Below are 16,490 nucleotides of genomic sequence, written 5' to 3' on the forward strand. Positions count from 1 at the left end.
TAAAGACAAGTTCTTTTAGTCCGCAGAATAACAAGGAACTTCTAGAGAGAAATCTTGATTTACTTGAAGAACGGCGTGAGGCAGCTATGGTCCAAATGGCTTATTATCAGCAGAAGCTAAAACAAGGACATGATGCCCACGTGAAACTAAGGCCACTTGCGCCTGGTGATCTTGTATTAAGGAAAGTTGTAGGCACTTCTAAGAACCTAGCATGGGGTAAGCTAGGACCTAACTGGGAAGGCCCCTACCGCATTGTTTCAATAGCAGGCGTAGGGTCGTATAGGTTAGTTGACCTGGATGAACGAGTTGTACCACGTCCATGGAATGTAAATAATCTTAGAAGGTATTATTATTAATCAAATAAGCTTTCGTCAATTAATGTTTCAAAGTTATGGCTGGCTCTCATATTTGAAGTTACTGTTCTAAAGAATCAAACAGAAACTTGGTTAAGTGTAGTCCTCGGACCACAAACCTTGTGGAAATTGATGTCTTATCATTTGTTAAACAGAACCTTAGTTATGCCGGGTCTTCGGACCTCCTACTTTGGGAAAATTAACGTTTGAAGTTACTGTTCTAAAGAATCAAACAGAAACTTGGTTAAGTGTAGTCTTCGGACCACAAACCTTGTGGAAATTGATGTCTTATCATTTGTTAAACAAAACCTTAGTTATGCCGGGTCTTCGGACCTCCTACTTTGGGAAAATTAACGTTTGAAGTTACTGTTCTAAAGAATCAAACAGAAACTTGGTTAAGTGTAGTCCTCGGACCACAAACCTTGTGGAAATTGATGTCTTATCATTTGTTAAACAGAACCTTAGTTATGCCGGGTCTTCGGACCTCCTACTTTGGGAAAATTAACGTTTGAAGTTACTATTCTAAAGAATCAAACAGAAACTTGGTTAAGTGTAGTCCTCGGACCACAAACCTTGTGGAAATTGATGTCTTATCATTTGTTAAACAGAACCTTAGTTATGCCGGGTCTTCGGACCTCCTACTTTGGGAAAATTAACGTTTGAAGTTACTGTTCTAAAGAATCAAACAGAAACTTGGTTAAGTGTAGTCCTCGGACCACAAACCTTGTGGAAATTGATGTCTTATCATTTGTTAAACGTAACCTTAGTTATTCCGGGTCTTCGGACCTCCTACTTTGGGAAAATTAACGTTTGAAGTTACCGTTCTAAAGAATCAAACAAACTTGGTTAAGTGTAGTCCTCGGACGACAAACCTTGTGGAAATTGATGTCTTATAATTTGTTAAACATAAACTAAGTTATGCCGGGTCTTCGGACCTCCTACTTTGGGAAAATTAACATGTGAAGTTATTGTTTTAAAGAATCAAACAGAAAATTGGTTAAGTACGGTCCTCGGACCACAAACCTTGTGGAAATTGATGTCTTGTCATTTGTTAAACAGAACCTTAGTTATGCCGGGTCCTCGGACCTCCTACTTTGGGAAAACTAACGTTTACAGTTAAACGAAAGATTGCTTAAGATTTGTCTTCGGACTATGACTTTGCTTAAAGTTAACTTCTGATTGTGTCTGCATGTTAATACCTTATTGTTTATTAACTTGGATCTTAAGGTTTATATCTTTAAGTATTGAGTGAATTTGTGTAAGGAATGGTCCTCGGATCTTACATCCTACTAGAAACAGTGTTATGCATTATAAAGGCTTAATCGTTGTATGAGGTCCTCTTTCCTTTTTTATCAAGGCATTGTTCAAGCGTGTTAACTATGTCACCTCGTATTAAATCTTTAGTAATATACGCATGATTATATGGAAGTTACGATTGTGTAATCCTTGGAGTTAAATTTTTATACTCTGAGAAACTTTTGATATGACTTAATGGGAAACTTTTGTAATAAGTACAATAAAAGGAATAGAGTAAAAGCAGACACAATCCAAGTGAAAAGCAAACGAAATTGTTCTTTATTAATCAAATTGAATATACATTACAATAGATAAGTTCAAAAAAAAAAAAAAAAAAACAGAAAAGAATGGAAAAAGAGAAGCCCTAAGCTAAGTCCTAAGCTGTTGGAGGAGGATCTTGCTGAGAGGTACTAGTGCCCTCGGTCTTTCTCAACTCCAGCTCAAAAGGAGTCATAATCTGCTTTCCTTTATCCACTGTCGTTGTTGAAAGGACGATGGGTTCCACTGTCTGGCTCAAGTCCTTCTCTGCATCCCCTCCTCCTTCCTTCTCTTTATTGGAACCAGAAGGTTCTGTAGGATCAGGAATTTGCCGTGGGACCATCGCAGGTAGGGCAGAAGAGTTGTCTCGGGGTAGGAGTAGCAGCCTCTTCAATCTCCTCGTATTTCTAGGGGAAGCCAAACGTTCTCGACTTCCTCAAATCCGAAGATCGAGGAACCCCCGCTACGTTTAGAGCTTCCCCCATACTTTTTGACAGCATTCGCGGCATAAAGCCGCGAACTCCTCCGTCACCGCTCCTCGGTGGTGGCTACCCCTTCATCAAAACTTGCCCGCTTGGCGCCTGGAGAGAGAGTTGGAAGGAATTGGCTTCTTCTTTCATCGCCGCTAGTTGCTTCTTAAGATCCGAGCACTCCCTTCGAGCTTGGGAGAGCTCTTCATTTCTTTCCTTAAGGAGTTTGCGCCGTCCTTCTATCCGGGTCTTCATGGTCTTCAAGTTTGACTCGACCCCATTCTTCTCTCTCCTCACTCGCTACCTCCGAGGTCGCCTTCTCGTTCTCGGCAAGGGCCGCACCTAAGGTCTTCTCGCCCACCCTAATTTCGAGTTCAGCCCCGGCTACTTTCCGAGCGTCTTCAATAAACTTTTCAGCTACAAAGACCTCCCGAATAGCCTGTAAAAAAGCATGATGGAGTTAGGAATAACAAAAACTAATTTACTTATAAATATTGTTAAAAGGAGGAACACTTACCAGCGCTAAGTCTCTTTTTAGAGAGAGGAATAGTTGTGGTTGGCCCATCTTTTCCAAGGTCTCCATGTCCTTGGGCAGCGGCGAGGGCGTTCTAGGACCTCGGCCAGGTGGTGGGCGTGGCCTTGTTGAACCGCCCTTATACCGGACTGGCAGAGATAGGAGCGCCGTCCAGCCTTAGATCGGGGGACCAGGTGGCCGGTGCTCGGTGCACTACAGCCTCATCCCTGATTTCCCCTAGTTCAACTGAACGGGATCTACCCTTGCCCTTATCCAGCTTCTGCTGATGGGCCGGGGGGAGTTGTTGGCGTGGTTTCTTGGGCTCTTTATTAGTCGTCCCCTCATCATCCCCTTTCCTCTTCTTCTTGGGATCCTCGGCTAGCAGTTTGGGCTCAGCTGGAGGAGGAGGAGGAGGTAAAACTGGGAGAACTTGGGACGTCCCCTTTTTCTTCTTCTCTGCAACTTTGGCAGCCCTATTAGTGAGAAGACCCTCCATTCGTCCCATGTCTCCTACGGATTCGTCCTCGGGAAGGGCAACTACAAACCCTGCAATTCCAGAGGCCTCGGTTGCTTCTTCTTCCTCGTCGGAAAGCACTACAAATTGGTTCCCGCGAGGTCTCTCGGTGTCTTCGAGATGGAATTGATCTATCTCGTCGTCAAGGGTGTGTGAAGAAGACACCTGCTCTTCTGGAATGACAGCTGTTTGTGCATGCACGGCAAGGGGGACCGTCGCTATCGCCCGGTTGTACGTAATGGTGTTAGGAGCGTCCGGAGGTCACGGTCGTCCAAAAAATGGCGCCGAGCTACGTTGATCCTCTTCCGTCTTCTGGCCGCCCGCAATAATGGCGTCCTCTATCTCTTGGAAGTCTTTGGAAAGGGGAGTGTATCCGAGAATGAGGTGAGCCGCCCGAAGTTGTAAGTCTTCGCTAACGAACACCTCGGAGCGAAGTACTCGGTTTAAATCGGCAACGTTACAGTGACTCAGACGAGGACGCACGTGCCGCTTATCCGCAAAAAAGACGTCAAAACAAACAAACCCGATTAGATTCACACAAATATTTAACAAGTTTAAGTAAATACAAATACGCATTTCGTGTGTGTGTTAGGAGAAGTTGTGTTGTGGGGAGATTAATCCTACGGCGTCGCACCCGGATCCCCCCACCGAACCGGGCAAGGAAAGCCATCGTGCCAGTTCCGTACACGATCAAGTAGTCGTCCTTCATGCCTTTGTTTGATTTGGGCGGACGTGAGATTAGCCTAACGGTGCTAGACCGAGATTTCATATAATAACCTACTTTAGAAAGTTTGTGGGACTCATATAGGAACACGACATCGTGCCATGTGAGGTTTAAACCCATCTGCTCGTTTAGAGCATCTACACTACCTAGAACTCTAAAAACGTTTGGAAGGCATTGGTCGGGACACAACCTGTGGTTGCGAAGATACTCCCTCATTACGGGTTTCATTGGAAGGGTCATCCCACCCTCTATGAAGGCTATCATAGGGATGATAACCTCTCCCTCTTTCCTAGAACCGGCCACGGCTGTTGCCGGGCAGTATTCTAATCCTACGTCGCTGGGAATATGGTATTTGGCTCTAAAGCCTTCCATCCCAGCGGCGGTATCAACTAGACACTTGAATTTTCCCATTAACAGAGAGACGATAGACTAAACTTTAAAAGGGAGAGTGTTTGTATTGGTAGCCGAGGACAAATATTGAGGAGAAAAGGTTTAGAATAGGAGTAAGAACTTACAAGGTCGAAGATGTGCAAATCTCCACGGTTTTCTGCAGAGTAATGTATGATGGCTGATGTCTTGATGGGATTACCCCCTGAGGAATTAAATGAAGGCGCGGGTTCCCGAAGCGTCACGACGTGCGAAAAGGCGGCCTCGAAATTATGTCTATCCCGCCTAAAATTTCGTGGAGTAATGAGAACCGTTGGATGCCCATCTCACCGTTGAACGTGGGAGACAAAGAGCAACTTACAGTAATAAATGCGCGCATTTTCGAAAATAAAACCGCCAAGTGTCATCTTCTGGGACGCAAAACGATTTCCACACGTGCCATCACTTATAAAGTGTGTAGAGCAGGTTCTCGTCGGATCAAAACCCTATTTTTCTCCTCGGACGTTGAAAATTAGAGTTTTGAGGGGCTATTGTGGGGGGTAAAAAGATCCTGATGGGAACGTGGGCCTTTTGGGCCGTGTTAAGGAAGGCCGACCTGACCCTGGGTTTGGAAGTTGTTAATACTATGGGTCGGCCCATGCGCCGAGGGTCCGAGGACTCAGCCGAGGGTGAACTTATCCTCGGACTGACACCAGAGAACCCGGGACTTCATGGTACAGGTTAGGGAATGACACGGTCAAGACCAATGGTTAAAAGGGGTGAACCCTTGAATGCCCCAGAAGCACCAGTGTTGAAGAAATGACAAAGACAAAGGCTGCTACCTCCACATTAAAGACCCCGCACCTACCACCCCGCCGCATTAATGGGGAGGTGACACTTGAACAATGGAAGGGAAACTTCTAGTTCCGTTCAAAGGCACTAAGAAAAGAAATATCTATACTAAGGGAGGAGTTGGGGGCAACACGTGTATAAAGTATTAAGAAGAAGAGTATTTAAGAGAGGACCTAGAACAGAAAGAGGGACGGAACTGTTTGTAACCTAAAAAGAAAAAAAGACAAAGAGAGAGAGATAATATAAGAACTCTCGCTTACGTCCGAGGAGACCTATTTACATTACTCTTTGCTGTTTCCTAATACTGGCAATCTTTAGTTTGTCATTTAATCTTCACTCACTTCTAACCTGGGTTTCAAGCCCACTCTCTACAAATTTTCATTGTTTAAGGCTCATTGGGCCTGAGCCCATAACTGTTCTTGGGTCCAGGTGCAATTGTGCACTTACAATTAAATTTTGATAATAGAGTTTCTTCTAAAGTATATCCAATTTAACAATTTTAAGGTACTTATCTTGTTAATTTTTAATTACACTTATAATTTTTTTTTTAAATTCCTAAGCTTGTAAAAATTAAGGGACAAAAGGATTGTCCCTGTGAATTTCTTTATTAAAGAAAAAAAAAAGGAGATCATATCATACTTTTGGGCAATTACGTGCAGAACACAAATTTTATTAGTATATACCAATAGAACTAGTCATTTGGTTTTTGAAAATGAAACAACAATAAAAATAAAAATTGATAATAAAATATATTTTTAAAAAAAAGCAGAATTACATAAAGAAGGTAGATAATGAATCCTGGTATGGATTGGGTGAACATTGGATGCAGAGATTTTGGTGGTTGAAATGTAGAGAGTTGAGAGAAAGTAGAGGCCCACTTTTTTTTTTGTTAATCAGAATTAGATATAGGTCCACTACCATCTTCCCCTTTCATTAATTAAATATTTTTGTCACGTATCCCTGGACCCCCACCAACGCAAATTGTATTGTCCTTTGCACAGCAATACAATCTTAGCGAGCTAGCAATCAATTTTTTAGTTCATAGATTTCATTTTCTTGTGCTTGGCTATTCACTCTCCACGGTTCCTTGCATGTACATTAATTGATGTGTGATTCACATGCACATAATGTACACCTTTTTTTTTTTTTTTTTTTGCTGGGTAATTGTTTATGCAGGGTATAGAACCTCTGAGTTGACGGTCACTAGGAGAACCGGGTACCGCTTAGGCCAAAAGGCCCGGTCTTTTTCTTTTTTTTTTATGAACCATAATGTACACCTTTTTCTTATCGACGTTACAGAACTATTTTATATATATCATATATGGCCCCCCCAAAAAAATAAAAACCGTGTTACACCAGAGCGTACGTTTTATTAAAAAGAATTCTGAAGATCCCATATGTGTCACGTATCAAATGATTCAAATATCAGTGATGATAAAAAGAGCCAACAATCACTGAAATAAATTCCTACACTCATGACACTCTGTCTTACGTACAATAATTGATTTTCAGATTATATATATATATAAGGACATCGCCATTTATCTAAAAATTCTTAATACAAGTTGAGATTTTTATAATATGAATAAAGTGACATAATGATTAGAGTCATTAGACTATTATTTTTGAAGTTAATCTTGTTACACACTCTTTATTGTATACTCCTTACACACTCATGTCAAAACGTTCAATTAAAATTTTGAAATCGTGTTTTGAGTATGCAATAACTAGCTTGTGTGATAATAATTACTCTATTCTTAAATAATGGGTAACAATGAAGCATTTATTTGTGCAAATAATTCTTTTACAAGGATGAAATAAACGACTTCAAAACAAAAACACCAAGGGCTTGTGAAAATTAAATGTTCATATTAATTCTCACCTTCTACCATCCCAAAAGCTTTAAATGACATAAAACTTAAAAATGTTTGAACTATACGAACTCTTTACTCACATGTGGGTTGGGTTGAACTCAATTTATCAACCTCGTTGCATTGTACCGACCAAAAATTTAATTGTATTTGCTTTTGGTTCATGAATTTTATGTACTAAACTGTTATGAGGTTGCTGTTTCGTTCTCTCATTTGATTTTTTTTTTTTTTTTTTTTTGAATTAAGGGTTAACATGTGCATTGTGAGATACGATGTTCTAGCATGTATGATAAAAATCTCAGAATATAGTATTCGTTTGTCAACTTAAGTGATGTAGCTAGCTAGTGGTCCATCTCATGGAAAGACTAGCTAATGGAAACCACATTTAGATCAAATTCAATTCACACCATGCAAATATTAGCTCAATAGTTAGTTTCTTAATTAACCTTATTCACTTGTCAAGTGTTCATGTTATCATATATATATCCATCAAGTTCACATTGACTGCTAGAAAGTTGAGTACAAGGTTTAGAATAATGTAGAAGTTAAAACTTTCATTTTGGCAAAATAAAATGCATCATTAATTTGAGAAAAGTAAGGAATACTTCCAAATTTTCAAATAGTGAATTTCTCAAAATAATTGATGTTTGCATTCAAACACACACGTAGACACTAAAGTGTGAGTGAGGTAGTAAACATAATCAAGTTCTCAAACAATTGATGCTCGCATTCAAAGACATTTGCAATCACTAAAGTGTTCATAAAGTATGTATAAACAACAACTTTTAAAATCCCAAGTTGGCAAATCAAATTCGGCCCAAACCACATGAATAAAGTGTTATTATTCCGAACTAATATGTGAAAACTTCCTAAAATGGCTTTAAATGGCAACCTCGAAGTTGAATCTAAAACAAGTTCCCATCTTAGTTAACACCAAAGGAACTTCTATATCAGCATTTCAATGGGACAAGGTGACAATGTTTGTCTCCATTTTTAAGGATTCCTATCCCACTAGTAAAAGAGAAAAAGATTGGGGAGTAATTGGGTGGGTATTCCCTATTCTGTATTCCTTATCCTTCTTAAAAGCAAGAGCATTTCATGCCTTCATGGGGTGTTGCTTTTAGGTCAGATTGCTTTCACAATTCCATTTTCGTCCCCATTACACCTGAACAAAGTAAAGTTTAAATAAGTTATACTTAAATCAACAGTATTCATAATATTTGACCTGTATTGAACTCATAATGTTGTGACACATCACAATTTTAGACGTCATTATTCTAATATAATTTTTTAATTGAGTTTGAATTAAATTCTATATTTAAACCCTCTATTGACATATCAACACATAATTTTTTTTTTTTTAAATGGTGAAATAGACGGTACTATATATAAATAAAATATATTTTTCTTAATTGAGTTTAAATTATAGTTTACATTTAAATTCTGCTTGAATCTTGCTCACATTTTCTTTAAATTGTATATGTGGGGGATCAAAAAACCCTTAGATCAAAGTAAAAAGTTCTAAGCTCTTAATTGTTTCAATAAATTTATAAAAACAAGAGGGTGATTCACAATGAAAAGACTGAATAGATATAATCTAAAATCAGAATGAACTCTATTGAATTTACTGATTTGAATATACTTCTGCCGAGGTTAAAAACAATTGTAAAAGTAAAGACACTCTCAAGGCTTAAACTCATGTTTCTCTCAATTTTTCCAGTCCCCATATCTTGAAGGGGAAGGTCCTCTTTATGCTCTTAGTTCTCTTCCCTTCCAAGTAATAGATTATCATGCTGAATGTCAAAAGGTGCTAGTCTCATCAGGCGTTTCCCCCCTTCTTTTTCATGATGAAAGAAGACTTTTAGGGTGTATGTACTATTTGGTTGGTTATTCATTATTTAAGGTAGTTGACATTAGGTAAAAACACCTAATTAATGCAGAGATGACCATTATTTTGGGATGCGTACCACCCTTTCTAGATTCTCGGCTTGCTTTCGGGGTAATTTGTACCTTGGCAATGCAGCCTTGTCAGCTTACCTTAGCCAAAGGATCCTAGCTAGCTTTTGCTTTCATGTTTGCTCTAGGCTTCCTCCTCAAGAGTTGGGCCAGCCCTAGCTCCTTGAATCGCTACTCTGATGTCTGATCCAACTTCTTTGGCCCATGACTTACTAGATGGAATCACCCCCTATAGTAGAATACATAGTTTCATATAAAAACAAAATCATAATAAATGTTAATTAATAACTACCATAATTATCAATTTTCATAATTAAACAAAAAAATCAAAGAAAAAAAAATCAAATTTTGTTAAACTTTCTTGTGCATCACACAGATTACTTACTAGTAATATAATGTATTTTAAGTCTTTAATCACTTGACACAAAAATGTTGTAGTCAATTGGAGTATAACAAGGATAGACAGAGAACTTAACTTTTGTTACATAAAGTATATGATACGATTTGAATTATTTGGTTAAGTAAATCATTTTAAATATTCACTTTTTTCTAGGTACATTTCAGGTTTAATTATTGTTTTGGTCTCTAGCCTTGGCCCTATGTTTCAAAATGGTCCTTAATATTTCAAATGTGTCATTTTAGTCATTAGCCTTTTTGATCATTTTGAAAGTAGTCCTTGTTATTAGGTAGTGGATGGATAAATTTGACATGGCAAATGGTGGTATTAAAGTAATATTTTTAATGTCGATATGATACAACATGGGATATGGCGCAGCCTTTATTATTACTAGTTTGTAACCTGCTCGTCAATTGTAGTGATGCTATTGATGTTGAGCTTAGGAATGGTAACGGGTTGGGTCTGGGGTAAGTTTCTAAACAGGTTTTTTTTCTTACCCCCAACCTCGCCCCATCAGGCCCCGCCCCACCATGCCACTTCAAGGCCCAATCTAAAGGCCCTCAAACCATGGCCCAATTCATGGCTCAATCTAAAAAAAATTATGTTTTCCTAAGAAAAAAAATTCCTAAATATTAAGAAAAAAAATCACATTCTCAAAATAAAGCAATTGGATAACCCAAAAGATTGAGAAAAAAAGAAAAATGATTGATTGATAAATCTCTAACAGATATGTATCTTGTACCCCCAAACCATGCCTTACACCCTATAGCAACACAAACAACAAATCCAAGGAAATCTCAAATCAAATCCACCATACGCATTCAAATTTCCAATTCACAAAAACCACATACATTTGAAATCAAAATCTAAAACAAACACACGTAAGGAACATCAAATCTTAACAACTAAATCTAAATCCCCAAAAGAGAATCTAAATCACCAAACTCACTGGTCAATTAAAGAGAAATAAGAATGTCAATAACCATTGCCGTAAATCACTGTGGTTGTGGTCGTTGGGTTTAGCTATCACTAACGATGCAAAGCAAATTAAGGGAGCAAGATTGAATGGAAAGGCTTTGCAACGAGGTAAGGGAAGAGAGCTATGACATACTGACATTAGAGATGAATGGAGAGATGTCAAGGTAGTAATGAGGCCAAAGGTATGTAAAGACTGACATGGATAAAAATCTAGAGGAAAATCTCTCTCTCTCATATTCCACAAATCATTGTCTAAAATATTACATTATCTTTTTATACCCTCTATACTTGTAAAATATTAAAATAATTAGAGATCAATAACTATCCTATCATAAATAGTTTATATTTTCAAGAAATTATACACAAAACATAAGTTTGTGGATCCAATAATAAATAATATATGATTAACATAAAATTTGACATACATATTATGAATAATGAAAATTCGTAATCAAACGGTCGTAATATTAATTCTATAAAAAAATTATAAATTTCAGTAATATCACAAAGGTTTATGAGGTGTCGTTGATCATAACCCCTTTTTTTATATATAAATAAACCAAACAAAATAATAAAATTGAAATTATCCCAAAACATTTACGCTACTTTGAAATAGTTTATTTTCATTTATCTATTTTGACTTTTTTTTTTTTGAGAAGATTATCTATTTGACTTAACATAAATTTAGTAGAAAGAGGGTTGTATCTAAAAATGCTTTTGAACTTATACATAAAATAAATAAACGAGTAAATTATAAGAAAGCAAAGATAAAGGAAGAAGAAATATGAACAGAGAGAAATTGAGAGAGAGAGAAAGATGATGAACTTTCTGTAAATTGATTGAATGAATTGAATGAATTGAATGTGTACACTATTCAAGCTTTATACAAACGCATCTAAGCTATTGACCTAAATCTCCAAAACTGAATGTAACTAAGTAAACCAAATTATAAGGGAAACAATTACTAAATAGTTACTGCACGTGTGAATACAAACTACAACACGTGTGATACAACTAAATTAAGTTAATTCCTAAACTACTTGTAGTTTAGCTACTAATTTAAATTCTCTTGTAGCTTCAGCCATCATTGTCATTTGTCCTACTTCCCTTTCTTCCCATTCTCTGTTCTTTTATCCTTGACTGCTTGATCTGTGACTGTCTGATACTCCCCCTCAAGATGAGACTCACTGCTGTGTATGTTCAGAATACTCATCTTGGACATTAAGCACCTCAACTGTTGACTACTAAGTGCTTTGGTAAATAAATCTGCTAGCTGTGTATGTGTAGGAGTAAAGAACAAACGTATCACCTTTTCTTATACCTTATCTCTAACCAAGTGACAATCCACCTCTATGTGCTTTGTCCTTTCATGAAATATAGGATTTTCACCAATATAGATTGCTGTCTAGTTATCACAGAAAAGCATACCAGGTTGTGGATGATGGACTTCTAAATCTTTTAGTAGAGCTAGCATCCAAGTCATTTCACAAACTGTCAAAGCCATAGCTCTGTACTCAGCTTCAGCTGAGGATCTAGAAACTATAGATTGTGTCTTAGACTTACATGAAACCAATGAATCCCCTAAGAACACACAAAACCCTATAGTGGATCTTCTAGTGTCTACACAAGATGCCCAATCTGCATCTGTGTAAGCTTTCAAATGCAGGTCAGATCTTGAGGATAGAAGAATGCCTTGACCAAGACTCCCTTTAATATACTGCAATACTTTGTAGGCTGCATCAAGATGTGGTTTTCTAGGTTTAGCCATGAATTGACTTAGTTTATTGACTAGATAAGTGATATCTGGTCTTGTTATAGTCAGATATAGCAACCTTCCAACTAGCCTTCTATAAATTCCAGGATCAGGCAGCAAATCTCCATGATACTTACTTAATTTCAAGTTTTGTTCCATAGGCACTTTGCTGGGTTTACAACCTGACATACCAGCATCTTTAAGAACCCCTAGTGCATATTTTCTTTGGCACAATGAAATCCACTTTTCTGATCTAGCCACCTTAAGACCAAGAAAATATTTCTAATTGCCAAGATCTTTCAACTTAAACTCATGATTCAAAGCACTCTTGAGGTCTTCAACAGTTTGAACATCATTACTTGCAATAAGGATGTCATCAATATACACCAATAAAGCTATAAAAGTCTTATTACACTTCTTAGTGAACAAAGAGTAGTCAGATTTGGACTGCTTGAATCCATACTTCAAAATAGTTGTCGAAAACTTGGAGTACCACTGTCTTGATGCTTGCTTGAGGCCATACAAAGATTTGTTAAGCTTGCAAACTAAGTTCTCCCCCTTGCTGTGAAAACCTTGAGGCAAGTGCATATACACCTCTTCATGAAGGTCACCATTAAGAACGGCATTGTTCACATCAAGTTGAACCAAATGCCAACCTCTCACAGCAGATATAGCAAGCAAAGTTTTGATAGTAGTTAGTTTTGCAACAGGGGAAAATGTATCAGTGAAGTCCAAGCCAGCTTGTTGGGTGAAACCCTTGGCAACAAGCCTAGTTTTATATCTGTCCAAAGAACCATCAACATTATACTTAACCCTATAAACCCATTTGCACCCAATTGCCCTTTTATGAGAAGGTGAGGGAGTAATAGTCCAGGTCTGATTGGCTTCTAAGGCTGCAATTTCAGATGCCATAGCATCCTGCCAGTGGGGATCTTGGACTGCCTCATGGTAAGATGTAGGCTCAGGAATGGCAGAAATAAGGGAACAAAAATGGGCATAATTGGAAGCCAATTTAGAGGAATCAAGGTAAGTGGATAAGGGATAGTGTATACTTGGCTTGCTGGCAGGAAGAGAGGAAGTAGGCTTAGCACTGACAATTGAGCTGCACTTATAATCTTGTAAGTGAGAGGGTGGTTTAGACACCCTGGAAGTTTTCCTCAAAGGAGCAGGAGGTACAAAGGAGGGAGGAATTGCAGATGGAAGAGAAGGAGAGGAATGTAAGGCTGTAGAATCTGCAGAAGCCTCAATATGGGGTATAGAATCATCCAAAGGATCAATAGGACTAGAAGGAATATTAGAATTATCCAAAGGAACAATAGGACTAGAAGTAATGTCAGGAGTAAAAATAGGAAAATTAAGCAAGGAAGCAGGAGGTTGAGCCACTAAAGGGAAAAGATGAGGTAAAGGTATGTTAGAGCGAGGTGACAAAGAATGTGAAGGTGAAATAAAAGGAAAAACAGTTTCAAGAAAATGTACATCCCTAGAGACAAAAATTCTTTTGGAGGTCAAATCAAGTAACTTGTAACCTTTGACACCAAAGGGGTAACCAATAAAAACACAGGAAGAGGATCTTGGGTCAAATTTAGTGCTGTTGTGAGATAAAGTGGATGCAAAACAAAGGCAACCAAAGACCTTCAAATGAGCAAAAATAGGAGGTTTGCCATAGAGCTTTTCAAAAGGAGTTTTATGGTTTAAGATCTTGGAAGGTAACCTATTAATAATATGAACAGCAGTTCTCACACATTCACCCCAATAAGAAATAGGAACATTAGATTGAAACTTCAATGCTCTTGCAATGCTCAAAATGTGCTGGTGTTTCCTCTCCACAACTGAGTTTTGTTGTGGAGTGGCAACACATGAATGTTGGTGAATTATGTCATGTTTAGCATAAAAATCTTTTAAGAAAAATTCAGGAGCATTGTCTGTTCTAATGACCTTAATGTTGATATGAAATTGTGTGTTAATCATGTTATAAAAGGAAATCAGCAAGGCTCTAGTATCAGCTTTTGATTTCATAAGATAAACCCATGTGGATCTTGTGGCATCATCCACAATAGCAAGGAAATACCTAAAGCCATCATGAGTGAACCTAGCAAATGGTCCCCAAACATCACAATGAATCAAATCAAAAGCATTATCTGAAATATGATTAAAAGAAGGAAATGGAAGTCTTTTCTGTTTTGCAATAGGACAAAGAACACAGTTTTTATTACTATGAAAAGTTTGTACATCAGGGAGATAACTGTGTAGAGCATGAAGCTTATTATCAGAGACATGACCTAGCCTCATGTGCCAAAGATATGGCTTAGTAACAGTAGGAATTGACACAGAATCAGACACAGAATTAACAAAGGAATGAAAAACAGACTCAAGAATTGAGGAAGCTGCTGAATCAGATTTGCAAGATGATGTAGTTTGCAGCAAGTACAAATTGTCATGCAATTCACCCACTCCAATCGTTGTCCAACAAGTAAGGTCATGTATGAAACATAAATTGGAAAGAAAAACAAGACAACATGACAAGGTTTTGGTTAATTGACTGACTGATATCAGATTAAAATTGAAAGAGGGAACACATAGGACATTTTCACGAGTCAGGGTTGGAGTAATTTGTATTGTACCTATATGTGTAACCATAACTTTTTCTCCATTTGGCAATTGGACAAAAGTGGAAATTGAACTAGTGATATGTGTAAACAAGGATAAAGAATGGACTATATGGTCTGTAGCCCCAGTGTCAAGAACCCATACATCATTACCATAAGCATTCTTATTGGCAGGATTAACAGCAAATACTGAATGATGCAAGTCTAAAGAAACAAAACCTGACCAAGTATTACACATATTACCTGAAAGAGCAGAATTTGCTGAGTGCAGGGCATCATTGGAACCACCAGATGTGGAGGCATGAGAGCTAAGCATTGAAATCAATTACTGGTACTGCTCTGAAGTGAAAGGGAAGGGATTGGCTTGCTGAATATCAGAAGTGCCTTGATCACCTTCAACCAAAACTTGATTTGCCATAGCCACTCTACCTTTCTGCTTGTAGCCAGGAGGAAAACCTATTAGTTTGTAACATTTTTCCATCACATGGCCAACCTTCCCACAATGACTACACACAGACCTTCCTTTAGTATTATTCCCTTTGAAATTTTTACTATTATTCCCTGGAAATGAATTCCCTTGATTGAATCCTTGATTCTTCATTGCAAGAGCAGTTGATTCAACTGAAGGAGCAACAGCAAAACCCAAGCATCTTTGCTGTTCCTCTTGAATCATCAAAGAAAATGCCTTATCAATAGAAGGACTAGGCTCCATCATGAGGATTTGAGTTCTGACTTGAGAATAAGAATCATTCAAGCCATTGAGGAATTGCATGAGAGCATCTTGATGCTGAAATGCAGTGATTTTATCGTTTACACCACAGGTGCACTTACCACACGAGCAACATGGTGAAGGTCTGAAATTCAATAATTGATCCCAAGCAGCTTGAAGATCAGTGAAGAAACCCGTTACTGTAGCAGCACCTTGCATCATAGTTGAAATTTGCTTCTGAAGCTGAGAGATTCTTGGTCCATTGGCTTGGGAAAAACGTTTCTTGAGAGTATTCCATACCTCAAATGCTGTGTCTCTGTAAATCACACTAGCTGTAAGATGAGGAGAAACTGAATTCAAGATCTAGGAAGAGATCATCGAATTGCACTTGGACCAAGCTTGCTTCTCAAGTGGTGTGACTGCCATTGAAGCCTTGACAGAACCGTCAACAAAACCTAACTTGCTTTTGGCATCCAGAGCCATTCTCATTGCTCTGGCCCAGGTAGGGTAGTTATCCTCAGTTAATGGCTTAGTAACCAGAATCGCACTTGGAGTTTCACCATGATGCAAGAAAAAGGGACTTCGTGGATCTTCCATTGGAGATAACTCTCGCTGAGAAGCTCGTTGGAAAGAAGAAGACGAGTCAGTCTGAGTATTTGACGCCATTGATGGAGGCTCGAGCTCTGATACCAAATAAGAAAGCAAAGATAAAGGAAGAAGAAATATAAATAGAGAGAAATTGAGAGAGAGAGAAAGATGATGAACTTTCTGTAAATTGATTGAATGAATTGAATCTGTACACTATTCAAGCTTTATACAAACGCATCTAAGCTATTGACCTAAATCCCCAAAACTGAATGTAACTAAGTAAAC

General features: G+C 38.1%; 1 protein-coding gene across 1 annotated transcript; it reads right to left on the minus strand.

Annotated features, from left to right (window-relative positions):
• Positions 1 to 15,233: 15,233 nt before the first annotated feature.
• Positions 15,234 to 16,283, minus strand: LOC142606025 (uncharacterized). The gene is made up of 2 exons (XM_075777438.1): positions 16,061 to 16,283; positions 15,234 to 15,949 (listed from the first exon to the last, which is right to left on the minus strand). The coding sequence occupies exons 1-2, from the start codon at positions 16,281 to 16,283 to the stop codon at positions 15,234 to 15,236; spliced, it is 939 nt and encodes a 312-aa protein (XP_075633553.1).
• Positions 16,284 to 16,490: the final 207 nt, after the last annotated feature.

This window comes from Castanea sativa, chromosome 8 (genome assembly GCF_040712315.1).
Source record: "Castanea sativa cultivar Marrone di Chiusa Pesio chromosome 8, ASM4071231v1".
Lineage (NCBI taxonomy): Eukaryota > Viridiplantae > Streptophyta > Magnoliopsida > Fagales > Fagaceae > Castanea > Castanea sativa.